The sequence below is a fragment of the Lichenostomus cassidix genome, chromosome 2 (assembly GCF_008360975.1).
Source record: "Lichenostomus cassidix isolate B80296 chromosome 2, HeHo_3.0, whole genome shotgun sequence".
Classification (NCBI taxonomy): Eukaryota; Metazoa; Chordata; class Aves; order Passeriformes; family Meliphagidae; genus Lichenostomus; species Lichenostomus cassidix.
The window spans coordinates 131913536-131935278 of NC_139482.1; the positions used below are offsets into that span (position 1 = coordinate 131913536).

The 21743-nt window shown below is 39.6% G+C and overlaps 1 protein-coding gene across 1 annotated transcript in view; it reads left to right on the plus strand.

Moving 5' to 3' along the window:
• Positions 1-3657, plus strand: part of DCAF13 (DDB1 and CUL4 associated factor 13) — a 28281-nt gene extending 24624 nt beyond the window's left edge. Inside the window, exon 11 of the mRNA XM_085053368.1 lies at positions 509-3657. Within this exon, the coding sequence (XP_084909494.1) occupies positions 509-596 (88 nt within the window). The 3' untranslated portion in view covers positions 597-3657. The remainder of the gene's footprint in view (positions 1-508) is intronic.
• Positions 3658-21743: the final 18086 nt, after the last annotated feature.

Sequence of the window (21743 nt, forward strand, 5' to 3'; positions counted from 1 at the left end):
TGGGATGGGCTGTTTTGGATGTGTGGTGGGATTTTGTTTTCATTTGGTTTTTTGTGGGTTTGTGGTTTTGGTTTTTTTGATCATGCTGGGATTCCAGGATGAATGTTTTATGCCATCTGGATCATTGCCATATTGGAATTTCTAGGAGCAGGAGGTGGCATACTTTGCTGTAGCCGTAGAATTAACAGTAAAGTGGTGGGTCTTAGTCATCTTTATTAGCTAAAAAACTCCACAAACTTAAGCAGCTGATTCTGTTGACAAGAAACCCAAGCTGGGCTTCCAAGAAAAGGCTCCATTTGAAACCTTTCTATATTAGCCAACTTTATTATTAAAAGGGATGGTCCTTCCCAAAGGAGTATGTGGCTTTTGATTAATAGAAGCAGAGCAATTATTAACTTCTTTGGTTTTATTTGTAGGAGAACTACATTTGTAGCTTGAGGAGGAAGCTAGTATTTCTTAAACATTTGTGCTGACTTCTGAGTTTCATTTTTCTGTTTTTTTTCCCTAGGGAACTGAATCGTCGTAAGCACAGCAAGCCAGGATCTGTACCACTTGTGCCAGAGAGGAAGAAGCATATTGTAGCAGTAGTGAAATAATTGTTTTCACATGTACAAAATATCACAATGAAAGAAAAATGTCACTCTTGAAAGAATATGCTATACAAAATTTGATGGACATTGGTGAGATAGCTTACGGTTCCAGAAACATGACTTTTCTTCCAGGTTTGTGCATTCTCTGACTTCTCAAGTCATGATCTGCTTTGAGTAGTGAGGAGAATTTGCCCTGTAATCTTTTATTGCCATTTGTCTGATGTTACTGGCCCAACACTGCGTATTGCAGTGGAGTTTGACCCTTTTGATATAAGCAGATAACTTGGTGGAGGATATCTGTAATTCCAGTTCTATTCCTTGGTATTGTTTCTACAAAAAAAAGAATTAAATACATTAATATTTATCGAAGCAACAAAAACTGCTCCATACAGAGTTACTAAAATGATTGTCCTTACACTGTCTTTTTTTTTTTAATTTTTATTGAAACAAATTTAATAAAATAAACAAGTGACCTTAAGCAATGGACTAAATTTTTATTATTCCAGTTGATTATTCCAAATATCTTGTGTTACACTTCTTACAATACAATATATTTTTGTTTTTTCCAAAAAGAAATTCAATGGGACTTTCAGACATCTGTAAACATATTTACAATTTTGCTCTGTCTTCTTAACTATTGTTATAAAACTTGAGCAAACTTCACTGTTAAATTGCTACTTAGAAAGTTGACTCATTTTTTTTCTTTAAAACTTATAAAATCTGGATGAAGAATGTATAAATTGTATAAACCACAAAAACTCCTTTAGATAAGATTTATTATATGCCTTCTATTTTAAATTTGTCAAAGAAAAATGGAAGTTTCACACTTCACAAGGTATCTGTAGCCCAAAGTTCCCTTACAGTTTGCCTGGGAAATGGTCTGCTTCTCTTCCAGTGGGATAAACAGCATTTTAGTGAAGATACCAAGGTGATCAGAAAACTATGCTGGAATTAAACTAAGTTGTCTAGATGGAAGAAAGATGTGAGATATGTAATAACCCTAATGTTACTTAACATCATCTATACAAAATGATCTTTTTAAGTCTTACCACTACAGTCTGGAATGATGCTCCCCTTGCCCTGAGCTTATGCACAAAATAAAAAACTCTGAACTCGATTAGAGTAAACTTAATACTTAATTTTTTTCTTTTTAATCTGGAAATTGAGCACTTTGAGCACTTGCCTTCAAATAGTATTCTGTTTAATATATCTACTGACAGTAATCCATATGCATTTCTAGTTCTTGCTCTTTAACTTGTCTCTTGCAGTACTGTTTGGGCAAGATTCCTGAACCATCATGGTAAAATTATGGCTTTTTGGTGATAAGAGGCCATAATGTATCTTTTACTCTCTGGATCACCTACCTTATGGGGTGATGCAGGAAGAGAAGCAGATCTGAAAAGCTGTAAGTAGGATGATGAGGAGTGGAACAGATCAGGGAATAGGCTGATGCTGGCTGTGTGCCTGTTGTACTAATACAGTGCACTGTGTGCCAAATACAGTTTATTTTCTCCCTGAAATACTGAAAAAATTGAGGGAGAATATGCAGTCCAAAGTATGGCTTGTGACACAGCTGTAGTTAAGTCTTGCACAATTTGCAAAACCAGACTAATCTCCTGAAATGTGATTTTAAAAAATTTCAGCCTTGTCAGTTTAGCTTGAGTTGAAGCTGTTGATTATTGATTTGTTGAGTCATGATAACCTGTGGTGTGAGCAAACCCCTTCTGCTTGGAATTTATTGGCTTTGGTTCAGAGCTCTAAATGTAACAAGAGCTTTCAGTTCTGAAGTTAGTTAGGTTATTGTGTGGTAGTGGTGTGGAGCAATTGGTATCAGACATGTCCAAAGGATCTCCTCATGTTCTAAGACTTTTGTGCATTGTTGCCTTCAGAGAGGACCTGGGTGGTGCAACTGAAATTATCAGGGTTGGCTAAAAATTGCTAAGAAAGACTGTAACCATGTTGAAAAAAGGAATTTTAAAGTTAGGAGGGTACTTGGAGTCTGTGCATTCAGTTATGAAGTCTTCTTCCAAAATCACTGGGTATAGATTTACACAGAGATTGGTCTTGGCATCAAATGGGGCACCCTCTTAGCAATCCAGAAAAAAAGTCTGTTTTCCAAAATCAGATTTTGCTGTGACTTATAGAAATACGCTAGCCATAAAACCAGTGTAGGTCTGAGCTGCTGCATCAGTCATTTGGAATTTTGCAGGTGGCAGTTGCAGTCTGTCAGTTCAGAGGATCCCTGTCCATGGATTTGTACACTGTTGGCCTAGCTGCTGTTGATTTATCCCTTTTGGAAGCCCTTACAATTTGTCTCTGACACTTTTTTTTTTTGTGGTCATCCACCAAGAGTACATAATGCCACAATACTCAGAGTAGGGGTTTTCAAATTTACTTAAATGTGGTAGTTGCCACATGGTAGCTGTGCTTGCAAGAAGTGCTCATGTAAGTCTGTCACAGGCCATCGCTGAAATGGTTTAGAAATTAAAGGAGCTGGAGCCCTTAATTGTTTTTTTTATTTGGCAGGGTTCTTTTATTTATTCCCCTCAGTGATTTGAGAGGTATAATCAGACCTCATCTGAATCACATTAATGGAGTTACCTACATTTATTGAAATGATTACATGTAAAAAGACCATGGATACATGCATCTGCAGATGTGTACCCATGTGTATGCAGAATAAAATCCTTAGTGCCATGTCAAATACTGAAAATCCAAGAAAGTGGTAGTGTTTCCCTTTAAAATTTTGGTAGTGTTGATTGAGGAAAAAAGGAGAGGCTGGATTATTTGCTAAACCAATGCATTGCCTACAGACCCGGTGATTAAAAAAGAAAAAAAAGATAACTTCTGTATATGTTCTTTCTTTGGGAAAGTACTTAAGGAGTGGTTTGAAAGAGAAATAATTTTTTTAGTGCAGAAATACTTAAATCAGTATTCATAGCCTTGGTGAATTTTAGCTGTTTCATGATACAGCAGCTATGGAGTCATCAATGTTTTATTTCTGTTTTGTCATAGCCAGACTTTGTAATGAAACAGATATTTGAATAAAGTAATTTCTTTTACTCTCTGTATGTTATAGATACCTAAAACAAGCTAAATGGCCACTCAGGTATGTGGGAAGATATAAATCTTTTATACCAATGAAAAATTGCAACAGGTGTTTTTGCCAGTGTCTGTGAGGCCCTTCTTCACTTTGCTCATGGTAGCAGAACCCCCTGGCATTTGGGACCAGGGTTTTTTTTTTTCCCCTCCCAAGGCAAAGGACCCCAGGCTGTTGTGATTCTGTATCATCAAGCTCATAACAATATGAAACAGTACCTATGTGCACACCTACACACAGTACAAACAATAAACACCCTGCCAGCCACAAACCCACAGGGGCAGAGTGCAGTGCCTGTGCTGGCACCTGTGTAAACAGGGACTGTGCTGGGTATTGCTGCTCCACCCTCTTCCTTCTCCAGGTGGCCAGGGCTGAATCTCACCTCTGGGTGTGCACAACCTGCAGCATGGGGCTCTGGCAGCTGCTCTGGGGCACTCCAGGCAGTCACTGGCATCCAGCCCGTGTTTCCCAGTTGCAGGCCCTGGACCTTCAAGTCCCTCAGGCATTTGGTCCTGCTCCAGTGGATCATACTCCATTGTCCTGCTTGTGGGTTAGTCCCACTTGAAGTTTGCTAGCCTTGACAAGTACATGCACACAAGACCAGTTAGGAATAGGGTGCAATAATAATATGAAATAGACCACAGCAGTGCAGTGGAACTGGTAAGCTGTCTGCATGGGACTGGTCCCCTTTATCCTCTGTGTCCTTGGTTTTTCTATGCCTCTTTCTCTCCAGTCTACCTTAGTCACTCCCTTTACACACTTTTAGTGGTTCCTTTAAACCTCCTAGAGTAAGTTTTGCACATTGCTACAATCTACTAAAAAAATCTTCGGTATTTTACACAGTCTTTGAATCCTTATTCTTCTGAAGTCTTAAAACCTTTAGGTAATCCCACAGTTTGCACAGTTTTCTAGGGAGTTTCCTATACTTGTTTAGTGGGTTTTACACTCAAAGCAGTCATCTGGATTGTTCCCCTTCCATGTTTTTCAGATGGGTGAGTCTATGCACTTGGTTTTCGCTAATTGTTCCAATCCTTGCCATGGCTTTGTGTTTAATTGCTTAGCCTTTAATCAGGTAACACGCTCTGTTATATAGAAATATCTCTGCAGTACTTTCTCAGCAACTGGACCAAGAATGTGGTGGAGGCAGTAGAATTCATCTTGCTTAACCTTAGATGTCTACAGTGCAAGCCCAGGGAACAGCTTTGCATACTTGATCTGTACTTGGTGGAGGTAAATACTTATTTCAGGAGATATTTATCCCATCCTTCAGACATTTATATTTTAGTTAAAACTTAATTAATTTTTATAATTAGCATTGTGATGTGAAAAATGACTAGTTAACTTACTAAAATCTGTCTAGGTTTGGACAGAATTGCACACAGAGGCAATTAGGTTTAAGATGAGCAAAACCAGTGACAAGCGAATACCTTCTGCACCTTCTGGAAGTTCTTGTCTGCTATTCAGCATCATAGAAGTCTAAAAATGTTTGAAGAGAGATGAATGAGGTTTTGTAACTGAGGACAAAGAAATTTCTGTGGATAATGGTTTGTGGGAAACAAGCTCAGTGTTAAACTAGAGAAAGATGGAAAGGTGTTTGAAGAAGAGGGACCTTAATTAGAAAGAAAAAACCGTGATGTACTCACCTAGGACTTCTGGGGCTTTAGAAGGTGTATGAAGAATTCTAGGACAAAATCTAAGATCATTGTTCAAATACCACCAACTAAAAACTGCAGAAAGTGTCATTACTTACTATATTAATTGAAAATAATACATACTTCCTCTCAGTTGAAGATTGTGTACTTTATATGCAGTTCGAAACAAATTTAAGGACTTCTTTTCAGGGGTAGTGAGTAATTACTGTTAGACTAACTTTAAGCAGAGCTGCTGTTTTCCAGTGCTTTCAAAGTTTGATCTGTGATCTCTGAGGTTTTTGGAATACATAGTGGAGTATCTTGAGTTTTTAAATTTTTCTTATATTAATGAGTGTTAGTTAGTATACTTAATGATTTCATTTTGTCTAAGGCTGGAGCAGTTTCAGCAGCTGCAAACAATGTGTGCTCAGTGGGTAGATGGAAATGTTCAGGAGCTTATAGTGTGTTGCATCATGTTTTCTACTTCACAGCTTGTGTGGGCAAAACCAAAGATCTTTCAGCAGACAAAAGAGCATTGCTGATTATTAAGAAGATAAATGGATGGAGGTGGTATTTTGACTGTCATTGTAAAAATGTGATTAAAAAACATATTATGATAGAAACCCACAGATTTAATATAGATTCAGTAGACATATTGTGTTCATGTATTTATTACAATACTGACATCCAAGCCTCTAACTTGCATTGTCAGAGTGGAATTATTTGAAGATCTGGCTTTTTTTCTAAGAGCCTTCTGTAGAATTTTACAATTCTTTTCAGCAACTTGAAAAATGCCATTCATTTACAAAACAGTATATGGAAACTGTTGTGGCATAAGGTGCAAGTGAACTGTGGGATGTAACGAGGGATCTGTTACACTGCTAAGAGAGGCCATCGCATCAAACAACTGCCTGAAACAAGTCGGCTGGTTTGTGAGAGAGCCAAGCCGAGAGTCCCAGTCTGGGCACTCCTGCTTTTGCTATCTGGGGCAAACATCCCTGGGTAGCTAAGCAGCAACATTCAGTCATTACTCATTTCCTTTTCACTCTGTCCTGTAAGAACAGCTGTTTGCTGTTTTTCTGCACTTTGAGATCTAGGGTAGAAATTGAACAGTACCTGAGGATGAAATCACTTCTTCCTATCTGCAAAACTTTTGATTTGAGGATTCCAGATTTTCCAGCATTACGGTTTTCTTTCTCTTCTGTTTTTGTTCTCTTCATGTCCCTGGTTCCTAAAATAGCACCTCAGAAATTCTTGCTTTCTCTGTGGTCATCTTTGGCTTGGCTGTAGCACTTGGGTTTTGCTAATCAGAAAACATAAATACTTCTTTTTTGAGGTTATTCCCACTTTATAATATCTGGGACAATATTACCCTGAATCCTTCCAAAAATGAGGATTGTTAAGCTTTTAAAGACTTATGGTTGCTTTAACTGTTTTCGGATGCCTGCCTACAAATCTACACTACGGTGTGTATAGTATTTACGATATATTAAGGGAAAGGAAACCTGGACTGAAAAATGCTTGGAGGATGAGCAGCCAGGAGAGCCAAAGGGGAAAGATTATTACCAGAATATAGTTGCAAACTGGTGAAAGGGGTGGAGTTTGGCACAGCAGGAGATGGGGGAGCTATAAGGCACAGATCAAAAAGAAAGGAGCATGTCAGCAGTTTTCTCACTCTGTTTGAGTCGAAAGAGAAAATTCAATCCCTCTTATGCTATAAGAATGTAAGGTGAAATATCTAAAATACCTAGGGGTTTTTTTCTCACAAATGGGATAATCCAGCATTTAAGTCTGAAGGCAAAAGAATCATTGGCTCAGCTGGGTATCTAAAGGTATCGTATTTATAGACCAGCTATTTCAGGAATAGAGCCTGTGTTCTTTTGCATCACTTAAGGCAAAATATAACCTTGGCAAACAAAACCACTGGCAATATTTGCAGTTGCGTCATTCTCAAGTGAGTATTTAACATCAGAAAGCGTTAGGACATTCATGATAAGCTGCTGTTTTTACATAATCCTATCAGTTATGGCTGTCCAGTAGCTGTGGTACAATATCTGGAACAGAAAATGTTCTCTATCATAAGTTAAAGCACCATGGGGTACGTAACTGGATTATGATACTGATGTCAAACTGTGTAATAAACTTAATACAGTAATTGGGTGTCTAAATGTGATTTGAAACTAAGGTTTAGTGAGAAGAGGGGTTTTTTACCCCCAGGAATAAAAGGAATAAAACCAGAAATCTGGCTCAGTGACAATTCTTTAAATTATGGACAATGTGTAATGATTTGCTTGAAAAGACAAATACCTTTATGTGTTTTGTGCCTTATTCTGTGGAGAGTCTTTTGTGTGAACAGCCCGAGACAGATTTTGACTGAGCTTTGTATGTTGAAGAAATGTCATAGTGAATTTTGGACCAAGCCAAAATTCAAACGGATGGTCACACTAAAGGATGCAGTCAGAGTAGCAGACATGGGAAAATGTGGCAGAACAGATTAGAACTAAATTCTCAAAAAAGTCTATTAAAATGAGTTTTGTCAAAATGTTTAGTAACAAAAAAATTTATTTGTAAGATAGGAAGAGCTCAAATAGTATGCAGTTGGTTGCTAAACTAACCAGTTAAGTATTCCAGTGAGAGATACCTGAAGGAGGAAACTGCAAACCAGTCAGGTTCTCATTTTATCCATCTGTCTTAATTCAACCTACTTTTCATATCACCAGAGCATCAGACTTCAACTGCCTTGAAGATGTACTATCAGAAGCCAATGCTGTCACAATTGCCCAGATTTTCTTGCAAAACTGCTTCTTTAGTGAATACTCTGCTGAAAATATCTCTCTGGTTTTCTTGTCTTTGGGGATGCCAAAGGTCAGGTGTCTTGGGCCACAGTGTCCAGTCCAAGATCAGGGCCTGCTTTATTTTGTGCAGCTACGTCTCTGAGTAGCCAAGGGGAATACCAGTGCTGACAGCAACTTTCCATCCATTCCTTCCTGACCTGCAGATATATGTTTAATGCATAGCTACAAAAGACTCTTTGCTTGTCATGGAGGGCGTTAGATTTCCCTGCTGGAGGCCGGCCATGGCAAAGCAAAGCTTTCCACTTGAGTCATTTGCTCACAGTTTAAATCATGCACAAGCTGCTGTTTTAGTAAGTGAGGTAATACAGCACTTAAGACTTCTCTCTTATGGAGCAATACAATTATCTGAGGTCCCACTAGTTTTCACCACCTTTGTTTATTGAATTTCTGACTTCAGGACATTTTATTCAGTTCTGACAGTTCTTAAGCAGCATGTTTTTTATCAATGTCTCCAGGAAGCAGATACCATCAGCAATGTCCAGACCTACATGTGCGTGACCTGACCACAGAATTTCACTGTCTTGAAGATGTGTTACTTCCAAAATACAGTAAATTCTGTATTAACTTCAAGCCAGCTGGTTAAAGATCTTGGTCCATCTGGTGTCTTAATTAAAACTATAACAATTTCTGGGTATTGTACAGATTCACCAAAAAATTTCAGAGACCCTCTTGAAAGCTTTCTGGAAGTCAGCACAATCTAGGTATGTTTGGTATGTGCCATGAGTCCTGCTGTGCATTGGTTGTTCAGTAACAGTTCACAGCCTGAAAATATGGTCAGCACAAATTCAGGCTGCCAGAAGTAATCTGTTGTTCTGAAAGTACCTGAAGATGAAGGAATATTGCAAATCCAATTCAGTGTAAGAACGTAGAATAATTTTCTGGAGAGGACTGTGATGCTACGTCAGTCTTACAGTCATTGAAATTGTCTTTCAGGTAGCTTTGTAGGTTTTCTACATTCTTCTACAGTGGATTTGTTCTCTTGTTCAGTTCAAGATTTAACACTTCATTTTGTGTTCCTTATTGCTGCCTTTGAGCAGAGCTGATCTGTTTTACTCTACACTGTGCCTTCCAGTTTTTCACTTTTAAGCTACTTTCAGCTTAATGCAAGATGATTTTCTCACGGTTATTGTCTTATTTAGATTAGCCAAATAGATTCTTTTTTGGTTGATAGGACAGTTTCAGTGTGAAGTGGAAGTCTCCTCTCTTCTTTAATTTGGGGTGGGGTTTCTTCAATGGTAATGGTATTTCTCCCTTTAATTAATTATAGCTATTATTAAAATCAGGAGCCCCTTTTTGCTGCCTGCCAATGTGATTGTCTTTTCTTCATAAACATTTATTCCCTTTTCCATCTAAATGGGATTTTGTCCTGAGCATTTGGGTAGTTCTGCTTTGCTGGTCCCTCTCTAACACTGCCACTCTACAGCATTGCAGTGACCTAGCTTTCCTATTTTTATTAGAGAATACCAGAAAAGTCTTAGTTCTACAAACATATTTTGCTGAAGATACTCAAAATTTGTTTCTGTGAAACCTGAAAATGATGCCTTTCTGTGGAAAAAATGCTTTTTTTCTGACAAAACCCCTCATTTTCTGACAAAAGAATTGACATTTAAACACCATATATTTGAGTGGCTATTTTCTTATTTGCTTCTTCTGCAAATCTTTGATTTAAATTTATTTTCTACCATGGCAGCATACATGTCACACTCACTGTTGGCACCTAAAATTTACATGCCCAAACATTCAGAGGAACAAATAAAAATTACTACAGGTTAAAATCATGTTGTGCCCATGTTTTATTACAGCTAGTCTGATGTGATTTTGTGGGAAGAAGAATATGTTCTTGTCGTCAAGGGAAAATTTAGTTTTCAAAGTCTGATAAAGTCTTTACTGGTGCTGCTGTGTGAACAAATTCCAGATGCCCAAGCTATGTTCAGTCTATAATTTGTTCTCCCTACGTTCCCATTCATGCCCAGCCATGCCAATGAGGGCGTGCTGCTGCTAATAAGGTTCTGGAAGATGTTTTCGAAAGTGGTTTCGTATCATGGTAGCATTTGGAGGGTTTTCATCCTCACCTACTTGAACTGTGCACCTGCTGCTTTGCTGCTAATTGGTTCCTCATCTGTCTCACAGGGCTCTTTACGTGGTGTCACTCACAATCAGTGCAACTTCTCTGTTTCCTCCAGCAGGGGAACCTTAGTAGTTCATGATTTTGTTATTGTTCTTCAATTTGATACAATCTGTTCCTGACCATCTGTACCCACTCATGCTGAGAATATCAATACTGTAATTTTCCATCTCCCTCATAACTTGAGCTGATTTTTCCTGCTTGCAGCATTGTATGTACATGCCAGGATCTTGTACCTAACATGGAGCAGCAGCTACTTCAAGGTTTGAGCCTCTTGCTGAGATGGGATTGGACTCATGCTTGTTGCACACATTTGTTTGGGGCTATCCACTAATCCAAGGAACTGAGATGGAAATTGTCATGGAGACAAAGTGGAGGCTTAGCCAGTAATATTTCTAAAGAGGAAGGTGGTCAGCCTTGCATCCAACTTCCACGCTTGAGGAATCAAGAGAGAAATTTCTGTCTGGCCTCTATCTTTGATGTACCCAGCCTTGGCAGACCTGTTGGGAGCTTACATGATCCTGCTGACATAACTTCGGATCAGAGTCTCCTAAGCAACCCAAAACAGCAAGGTACTAGGTTCAGAAATGGGGAAAAATGTGGGTTTGCCTCTGTGTGGGGTGTGTGTGCATGCATGTGTGTGTGTGTACTTTGCATAATTCTGGCAATTGGTATTCTACTGTACTTAGAATTAAGCAGGCTAATTTAGCTTTTCCTCTATTTGTTCATATCTGGTGCTTAGAGGATTTGGAAAATCCTATTCTCAGCCATCAGCTAATTTCATAGAACATACTACAACTGTTGTCTGGAAGACTGTTTTAATACTGTTTTTTTGAAATTTCTTCACATAATGTCTTGAAGTAAAATGCTTCTAAATGGCATGTGATTAGAAATCTGATAAATTCAGTCCTTTCAGTATTTAAGTAATCCTTCAGATCCTGCACACTCCTACATTTGTGTGTGTGAGAATATGAGGGAAAATAAAGACATGGACGATAACAAGAGGTTTCAGTGATGTTGTAAAGCACAGGAGTGAAGTTCAGATAGCTTATGGTCCACTTAACAGAAACTCTCAATAGAATAATATCTCTATAAATCAAAATTTGTCCATTGCTTATTTTATATATGTGATCCTGACTCATGAATCCATGCCCTGTAGAAATTTCTATACCTTCTTGAGTCATGCAAATGTTGCCTTCTATCACGCCAGATCTTTCTTTCCTTAGTGATTTGCTCTGTTGCACCCTGATGTGTTGTCATGTATTTTTTACTTCATGTAGCATCATTGTTTTGGGGAAAAAAATTCTGTGCTAATTTTTCTTCTTTTTCAAAAATAATGTAGAATTTGTTGTACCAAAATTGGAGAAGTACAAGAGGCAATCAGTATATACATGATGTAAAAACCAAATAGGAAAAAAAAAATCACACAAACAGAATAATTGGTACTATTTTCTCCATGCTACCTTCATCCTGCTTTGAAGGTCTGATCACAGCAAAATGTCATTTTGAAGGACATGTGGGCATCATCCAATAGGGAGACAATATACTCTCTATGAAAGAGTTTAGTCAGTTAGTGAACAGGTTTATCTTTTCCTCTTTTTAGGATATTCTGTGAGACAATTAAAACAAAATTGAAACATCTTTGCATGTCCTTCTCATCCTATGAACTGATAGAAAGAAACATGATATAAACCAATGGAGTGAAATGCTCACTGGATATGAAATTGTGGACAGTAAGAGTGTAGGGCAATAGCAGATGAATATATGAAACTGAAGGTGTTACATTCGGTGGACAAAGTCACAGGAGGTAACTTTCTGACTAGAAATGAGTAGTTTGTGGTGAGAGGAGCAGACAGCCATGTGTCCAACATGTCCTCTTTGCTCTCAGGATGTGAGTCAGCAGTGTTGTAGCTGTTTGCAGTCATCTGCTACTGCAGGTTAGGTGCTAGGCTAAAAGGCTTTACAGAAGTCCAGGCAGACAACATCCCCAGCCTGTGCCTTCTCCACTAAACAGGTCACACCTCACAGAAGGAGATCAGGCTGGTCAAGCAGGACCTGCCTTTCATAAAGCCAACCTAGCTGGGCCTGATCCCCTGGTTGTCCTGTACATTCCCCATGATGGCACTCAAGATGATCTGCTTCAAGACTTTCTCTGGCACTGAGGTGAGGCTGACAGGCTTGTAGTTCCCTGAATCCTCATTCCAGCCTTTCTTGTGCACAGGCATTATATTTGCTAATTTCCAGTCAACAGGGACCTCTCCAGTTACCCAGGACTCCTGTTAATGATGGAAAGCAGTATGGGAAGCTCTTCTGCCAGCTCCATCAGTACACTTAGGGGGATCCCATCCAGCCACATAGACTTGTGGATGTCTAAATTATATAGCAGGTTGCTGGCTATTTCCTCCTGGATTATGGGGGCTTCGTTCTCTCCCCATGTCTGTCTTCCAGTTCAGAGGGCTAGATATCCAGAAAACAACTGGTCTTGCTATCAAAGACTGAAGCAAAGGAAGCATTATGTACCCCAGCCTTTTGCTCATCCTTTGTCACTGTTTCCCTCTGCATTCAGAATTGTGAAATGTTGATTCTTCCTAGACACTTCCTGGAGGAATGGATTTGAATATAAGAAGCAATGCTTCATTTTAGTATATAACTCAGTTTCCTGTATTTTCATGGCTGAGTTTTGAATGTGTTACAGACTACTTTTTATAGGTTTTGAACTCTTGATAGCCATGAATACTTTTGAAAATGATGTTGAATGATGGATGAATACCTATGAAATCCACAGTATCACCAACAAAATGCCATCAGCTGTTATTGATGTTCTTTTGCTCGGTAACTTTTGGAATAGATGGCACAGGGGAGACTAGACACATAGAGGGTGGCTGCTCATCAGAACAGCTAGTATTCAAGACAGAAATATCGGAAAGAATGCACTGAGATAACTAGATGAATTTGTTTGGATATTTATGGTTAACACTTACATAGGGGGAAGTAAAAAAGATTAATAATCTACCCACTGTTATGGAGAGAAGTACAGCAGTAATGAGACAAGCATTGTAAGCACAGGACTGCTTTACTGAAGCAACTATAAATGTCTGCCCCTCAGTGCAGCTGGATATTTTCTTGCTTTTGCACATGGACCAGGATTATTACCCCCCCCAAATTAATGTGTAGAACAAATCCTATCCACTGTGTGGTCTATTCCAGGAAGTGTCAATGCCTGCTCCATTTGCTCTGTGGGAAAGCTTGTAAATTTGCTGTGAAAATATTTCCTATGGAAAAGTAGAGATGAGGCTGGTAAGTCTTTCTGCACAAGTGTATCCTCTTTGGCTTGGTAGTACATCAATTCTGTAGCTCTAATCTGAACTGCTGTACAGTGGTTAATGACATATAGGCTAAGCAGCAGTGTTAGCTCAGTGTTTCATACTTTCTCATTATTAGGGTAGTTACTGGTTCTGTTCTTTTCCTTTCCAAATCATAAACCCCCTGCATTTGAAAATGTCATCTACTAATTTTACAGTGGATGTAGTCCCTTTTCTAAGAGACAAGGCAGACTGTAGCAGCTGATAGTCTAAAGTATTGTCTCTCTAAAGGTTTCTTTGCACACTGGCAGTAAAATAACTCCTTTTGCATTCAAAGAAGGAAATTCCCTACACCTTCTTTTTTTGATATACCTCTGTGAAATGCAAGATGAAATGTCAAAAATGAGCTCATATTTTATTATCCCTTCCCTTCCATCCATTCCTTTGCAAGACCATTTTTCATAGAGAATTTTTTTTCCTGTCCACTATAAAACCAGACTGTGTTCAAGTGCTGCTGCTCATAATTTACTATTGTCAGGAAAAGTGGGAAATAAAATTAAAAACTTACCATCATTAATATTTTAAATACCTCTGTCTGACAGCAATCCTAACATACACTTTTTGCATAAATTTATAAGATACTGTAGCCTAGGGAAGGTAATAACTGTACTCAAAAGTTAAGTATTTTCTGAGACTAATATGGCTGGTAAAAATAGCCAAGCTTTTGTGCATATAAATCCCTTCTCAGAATGTTTTGATTTTCTACTTGTTAGAAAATCATTATGAAAGTAATTATACTAATGTAACTAGTGAATGAATCTTGTTTTAATCCTACTTGTACTTTTAAGTATGTCAGAATCCTGGTCTGGAGAGCAGAACACAAAGCAGCCATCATCATGTTACTATGCATTTGCTGACTCTCATTTGGCCTAATGCAATTTTCCCCTTAGCCTAGTAAAATGCCAAAGTTGATTAACGTTGATTAAGACTGTTCATAAACTTTTCATGCTGCACAGTTTGATTTTATCTGAGGTATGTCAACTAGGATCTCATGGGGAGCCTTTTCAGGGAAACAGTGCTAGAAAGTGTCAAATAAGTGCTAATGATCTCAATATACAAGAAATTATTTTCCAATTAGACTTTAGCTTCTGTCATTCTTGTGCTTTCTGTCTCTGGAGTATAAAATGAACTTTCACAAGATACTGGTTCCTTTCTTCATGTACTGGAGCTAAAATTGTAATGAATGCTTGCTTGAATTAAAAAAAAATTTCATTGCCTGCACCATTATGCTTTTAGAAGCAGTTTCGCAGTGCTACCACTTCTGCCTTTACATATTCTTTGAATTAATTGAACTTTCTGATTAATTTTCGGTCATTTGGCAGATGTGAAACCTAGAAAGGTAGATTTCTAGATAGAAAATACCAGATGCTAAACTTTAATTATCATCCCTTTCAGGCATGTTTTTGTTATCAAAGCTGCTATAGTCCAGGTCTGTGAGAATTAACTGTAGTTGAAAATTCAAACAGCTAAAGCTCTGCTGCCTTTGGATTTTGAGGAAAGCAAACAGTGAAACCAATATTTTCTATCTCTCGCCACCAAAGAGGTCACAATTTTAACTGGGTGCAGTGAAAAAGGGACCTCATTAATGGGCTGGTTTTGCATGGATGGATGTTCCCTTGAGAACTTCCCACTCAAATGCTACTTTGGGAAAACTCTAAACTGTTCTACTCCAGCACTGATGTTCTGTCTCTCAAACTGTGTCTCATTTTTCTTCAAAGATCAATTTAACACCACGTTGTGATAATGTCCATGAAAAAAATAGTCATCTTCCACTTCCCTAGTGTTGCTACCTTTATCTTACTGCTGTGTTCTCATTTCAGTTGCATTTGTCTGAGTTACCCATGTCCTGTGTTTTGTCTATGGCTCTCTGAGTTTTCTGTGGCAAAAGGATGTTGCCTGTGCTATTTTTCCTATTGATTTCTAGGCCACTAGACTCTTCATACATGACTAGGCTTTCTAAGCATGACTGTGATACTACTAATACTAATACTAATACTTCTTCAGGATATTATTAATACTTTTAATAATCATCAATTGAGAGACAGAATCACACAGTACAATCCATGGGGAAAAAAAGGGAAAAAAGAATAAGGGCAAATGGTCATTTCTATCTTTTACAAAATCAGGAGATTTGGGACTTTCAAGATGTCCCTACAATAGGAATGAATATACTGAGATCTGGAACAGGATATTCTGTACCAACTCTGGAGGACAACTTATGACAGAATAAAAAAAAAAAAATCACATGGGACTTACAAATACTGGTGTTTCTTCTGAAGCAGCTTGAGTTTCAGAAATGTAGGAGGGGTCAGGGAAGAGGGATTAGAAGGCAGCAAAGAGAGAAGACAATGCTGCATCCGTAGCTTACGGGAACATATGATAATGTTCTAGGCACCTACTCTGCTAATGTAAGCCTGTGCTTTATGTATTGGATAATATCTATATATTCACTAGTTTGAAACCAGTGTAGTATCTGGCAAATCAGAACAATTAAAAAGAAAACAAAGTGCTCAAGCTGGCGACCATTTTTAATACCAATAAAGGTATTAAATACCAAGGAATGTCTTGTAAGAGACCATAAGAAATAGATTCTTAAATGATTTTGGTAGGATTCTTGATTCTACAGTTTTTAGCTGGACAATTGCTACAGTGCTGACAACAAAATCCTTTATTTATTACTTGCAGGACTATTAGATTATAAGAATTAACTTGCTGCCCAGTTACTTAGTAACATTGTTGGTACAGGTCAAGAATCAAATAGAAATATATAACCAGGGAACTGTCATTACATCATTACACAGGAATTTTTAGCTTCTTGCAAAACTTCCTCCTTTGAGTTTCAACCGACTAACTGAGCAACAATCAAAACTGAGCTGTCAAATTCAGACAGAAAATATTGAGTTTAAGATCCTGTAAAGACTTTAGGCTGCACCTTTAATTCAGTATGTTTTATGTCACAAGTATGACAGAATATTTTGACTGAGCATGGAGACAGAATTGCAGAAATGAGACATGATAAAATTTTTAGCATTGATCCTATTTACAAACTTATGTACTCTATGTCTGCGTATAACTGTTCTGCACAAAACATTCAAGCTCCAGAAATCATGTTTATCAAGTATCCCATTCACAGAATCATAGAATAGTTTAAGTTGGAAGGAACCTTTAAAGGTCATCTAGTCCACCACCTCTCTGACTAACCTCCAGCTTTACTACTCCTATGATAAAAAAATTCTTCCTTCTATATATCGACTTTGCTTTAGTTTAAAACCCCCATCTATTGCAACAGGCTGCACGAAAACATATTCCCTCATCTTACTTACAGACCCCCTTTAGGTACTGAAAGGTCATGGTAAGGTTCCCAGAGCTTTCTCTTCTCCAGGCTGAACAACCCCATCTCTCCCAACCTTAAACCAGAAAACAATCTAACTGCTCTTAACCTCTCTTCAGTTTTCAGCCAACTGTGCTTACAGAAAACCGAAGTGCCAGGGCCTCTACCATATCTCATTTCAAAATACAACCTGGATAACAGCTCCTCAGTCCACTGGGAGAAGGCAAATCAATCTCTTCCCACCAAAGCTGATTTAGGAATAAGGTTGAACATCCTCCATAACCCGAGCAGCTACCATGATGCCCATGGAGAGCCCCCAGTCCTCTAATCCAAAAGGTTGTTGTTAATGTTACTTCTTGAGCAGCGAAAAGGTTTGAAAGTGGGTAAGGATTAAGTTACACTCTTCAGCACAACTTAAGAACTTCAGCCATCTGACTCTGTAAAGATGCTGATCATATGCATAGAGTGGAGAAAAAAGTACTCTCTAGCTAAAAGACCAATATTTTTCCATCTACTGCAGACAAATCCTTAACCCCAATGAAATTGGGAGGAACTATTTAATTGAGTATAGTTGGCTATGGTCAGTACTGTGTATATTATGGATGACCCTCTTTTATAGGGAATGAGAGCGACAAATAAAAAATCTAACTTCTGCTCATAAATATCTAGCATTCTTCAAATGACTTGTGAGGAAAAGTCCAACTAATAGAAATTTGCTTGGAGCTGAAAAAAAATTGCATAGAGAGTAGAAAAATCCTCCTGAAAGAAATCAAATGACAATTTGGTAGCATTATATAATTAGCTTCCTCAGTTTAGACAGGAGAAAGCTGGGAAAGATCCAAGACTGCACCAGAAAACCAGCCCATGATGGTTTGATAACACTTATATAGGGACCTGGAAAACACAATTTGTTGCAGCGTAGTTTTGTCCTTGCTCTATGGGAATTTGAGGAGGCCCTTGCAGATTGCTTCCAGGAAGTGTCCTACAGGATAAATTTCTTGCTAGTTATGCACCTGATTTGATCCACTGAGAGTCTGGGTACTGGACGTTTTAAACCAAGAATATGTTTTTAATTTCCTCCATTCACTGATCCAGAACAGAATACTTTAAAGTTCCCTTCATGTCAGCTACATTAAGATGTTTTCTAAGTTTCAAACTGGGACAAAAATAACAAATAATTAGTGGCACTGGATTTTCTTCCTTATAAAAAACTTTATAAAGCAGATGTTAGCATTTCCTTTAGAGAGAAGACTTACACTTGACATGCTTTAACAATGAATCTACCAACTCATTTACTCTTGTAGTTGCTATGAGGAAGGAAATGGGAGTAAGTATAATGAGACCCTTAGTGAAAGACATTCTGTAGTGATATATAAAACTAGGTTACAATATCACTGTTTCCTTGGGAACTCCTCATGTCTAGCAGAACTGAAAAGGAACAGATTAAAAAAGGGTATCAGAAAAATTGTATTAATAACTCTGCTGGCATCAGTACATTTAGATGACTTAGAGAAGATACCAAAAGACAGCATCACATGCCTTTGATTTACAATTAGAGTGAATACTCATTTATACATTTTGCAGTGAAGAATAATTTCAGCAGAATATTGTAAACCAGGAATGGGAATCTGGTTTTTTGGAGGGTGGTAGTGAGTTCAGAACGAGAACTGAAACGAACAGGAAGGGCAGGTACCTGGAGACACATGAATATCAAAATCAGAACTACAAATTAATGCTCCTTAAAATTAATTTTTGTAAATGATCATACTACGTGATAGTAATTTATCTTTTGGGTTGATTATAGATTATTATTGACACCATTACTCTGGAGCAGGTAGAGAAATCTGTGCTGTATGTTTTCATCAAAATGTCACCTGGGTCATGTAAATAATGGTAACAACATGAGACAATTCTGTGCAGGCTGACAGGAACATGAACAAATAATGTTTGATTTTAATTGCAGAAAAATGTGAGGAATGATAGGTGGAACTGATTGTGAGAAAGGAAGGTAGAACTATAGAAAGGTCAAGTTGAACCATTTTTTCATTGGCATCAAAGGATGTTTTCTGCTTTGAATCTGCTCTCTCTTTTAAAAACAAATAGCTAGATAACATATGGGGATTACAGTTCCTGTCCCTGTATTTATTTGTTTATAGTTACCCATGTAATGGCAGGGGATTTAGTGGAAACAGGGCATATACCAAGGAGAAGAAAGCTCTTGAAATTCTAGTCATGCTGAGAGCAAGTATTTGTAATTTGTGATGAAAAATCACAGATGCATTGAAATGAAGCAGTCACTGTAAATCCAGAAAGTTCAAAAGTAAGTGTCCATTGGAAAGAATCTCAGATGAATGAGAAAATGCACAGAGAATGTAGCAATGTCTTGCAACCAAAACTAAAGCCTGAATACTGCTTGTGTTAATGGTTGAGACATGGCATGAAATATTCTTGAACCAACTGTGTAACCTGACAGCCTGGAGTGACTATTTTCAATTGGTCTGGTTCTTTGTAATCATTCTTAGAAGTGATTGATTTCTCTCATTCTTCACTTCCCTGGGATAAAATGTATTTTCCCAAAGGATTTGGTACAGTTAATTCTTCCATTCAACTTTCACAGATTGATAAGGAATGTACTATCTTTGATAATCTGATGACACATGGTTCTGCATTTCCTCTTATTTTGGACTTCGATGCCAGATTTATCTAGTGCCTGGAAGAAACAAGGAATTTGGTGAGAGCCAGCTGGCTGCAATCCAGTCTAAAAGGTGAAGGTGATGTGAACTGGAAGAGCAGAATGCTTTCAGGACTGAATGAAAAATCATACAGTTTATTTTACAAGGATGTCTACTTAAATATAGTATTTTCTGTGCCTTACAAAATGGTTTAAGTATAATAACAAAGAGTTTATTATGTGCAATTTTACATCAAGAAATGGAACAGACTCCTTTAGCTAAGGATGCCAGTGAGATTTCTTAGACAAAATTAAAATTCGATGAATAGATGTGCCTGATAATTGATAGAGATTATTGTTAACACTTGTTTTACCATAGCAAATCTCTCATGTCCTTCTGATAATCTGTTCCTCCAGAATTTGTTTCCACAAAAGAATGATGTTTTCACCAATATTGCAGGCAGAACTCTTTAGTTAGTGGAGCTGCATCCTAGAATTTCTCTGGGGAAATACAGCTAATAAGGACCATGATAGTTTCAGGAAGATGACTTTTTTCCCCAGGTCTTCTCACCTGGTTATAAACTGGTGTCATGGCAGATTACAAATAGCACCAGCTCCAAGACTGTAAAATCTGGGGTGAGATTTCAAACTGTTCAAGCCAAACCTTATAAAATCACTTTATTATTGTTGCATACACTTAGATGTTATCCAACGCTTGATGTTACGTCTCATAATGTGAGAGAACAGCAAGTAGAACTCCACTGTCTCTTACAGAGTTAAAACATACAGATTTGTATTGAATTGTTTCTTTGGCATTCTTGGATAGGGTATTTCCCATTTATTTGGTCTGAATGGCATTTCGGGTACTGTAGGATACTTTTTCCAGAAATTATTTCTTGCCACAAAATGACTGCTTTGGGGGGGGATTTAGAGGTAGCAAAAGAGTTTTGAGAGGTTTATTCCACCACTACCTCGCGTCCATGTGGGAGAAGGACTTCTCCAAGCTTCTCTCATGGGTGTCAGTCACATTCTTGCTCTTCGGGGTTGGAGGAATCTGTCCAGACAGAGGCTGGGGTAGATTTCACACCTTGCGGGGGTGAGGGACACCCCAGCAGGACCATCTGTGGGCCATCGTGGAGCAGCAGCTCCGCTGGGCTGCACTCGCACGGCTCAACAGCGATGCTGTTCCCGGCTCCGGGGAGCCCGAGGTCGGCCCGGCGGCTCCGCTTGGTGTTGCTCTGCGGTTCCCTTCCCAAACTGCGTACCGTGCCGTCGGGCTTTCGAGGGGACAGGGATATAGGTGCTCTGCCGCCCTCCAGGGCCGCTTCCCCCTCGCCTTTCCCGCTGCCTCCATCTCCTCCTCCCGAGGCCGGCGCTCCCCCGCGCCAGCTCCTGCATCCTGGGGCTGCGCTCGGGGACTGGCCCCGCCGAGCGGGTGTCCCTCTCCGGCGGCCCCGGAGGCGTGAGCGGCGTGAGTAGCGGGAACGGCGAGAGCGGCGGGAGATGCCGGAGCGGCGGCCGAGCAGCATCTCCCCGCCCTCCCCCTTGCCCCCCCTCGGCCGCCGTGCTCGGTCCTCCCAGCGCGTCGCCGGCGCCTTAGCTCCTCCTTGTCCTTCCTCGCGTGATTTTTATCGCGTCCATTTTTCGTGCGGCGATAAATAAATAAATAAGGGCAGCTGCCGCCCGCCGCCCCCCGCCGCCAGCCCGCGCGGCGCCGCTAGGGGCGGCAGCCGGGCCCCGCATCGCCCCGCGCCGCTCGGCTCAGCAGAGGGAGGCGGCGGGGCGATGCGGAGCCCCCTCCCGTGACTCCGGCTCTCCGCCATGCCATGGGTTAGGCGGACTCCATCCCGCAGCCGAGAGGGCACCAGCCAAGCGAGGCGGCGGCAGGAAGCGGCGCGGTCCGGCAGAGGAGCGGCGGGAGGCGGCGGCGGCGGGAGGCGAGCGCGGCGCCCCGCGGCCCCTTCCATGGACGGCGGCGAGGAATTATGAGCCGCGGCCGGCGGCCGGGACTGGCGCTCGCCCGCTGGGGCTTCCCCCGCTGCGCGCCCCGGGGCGCCGGGGCTCCGTTCTCGTACGGC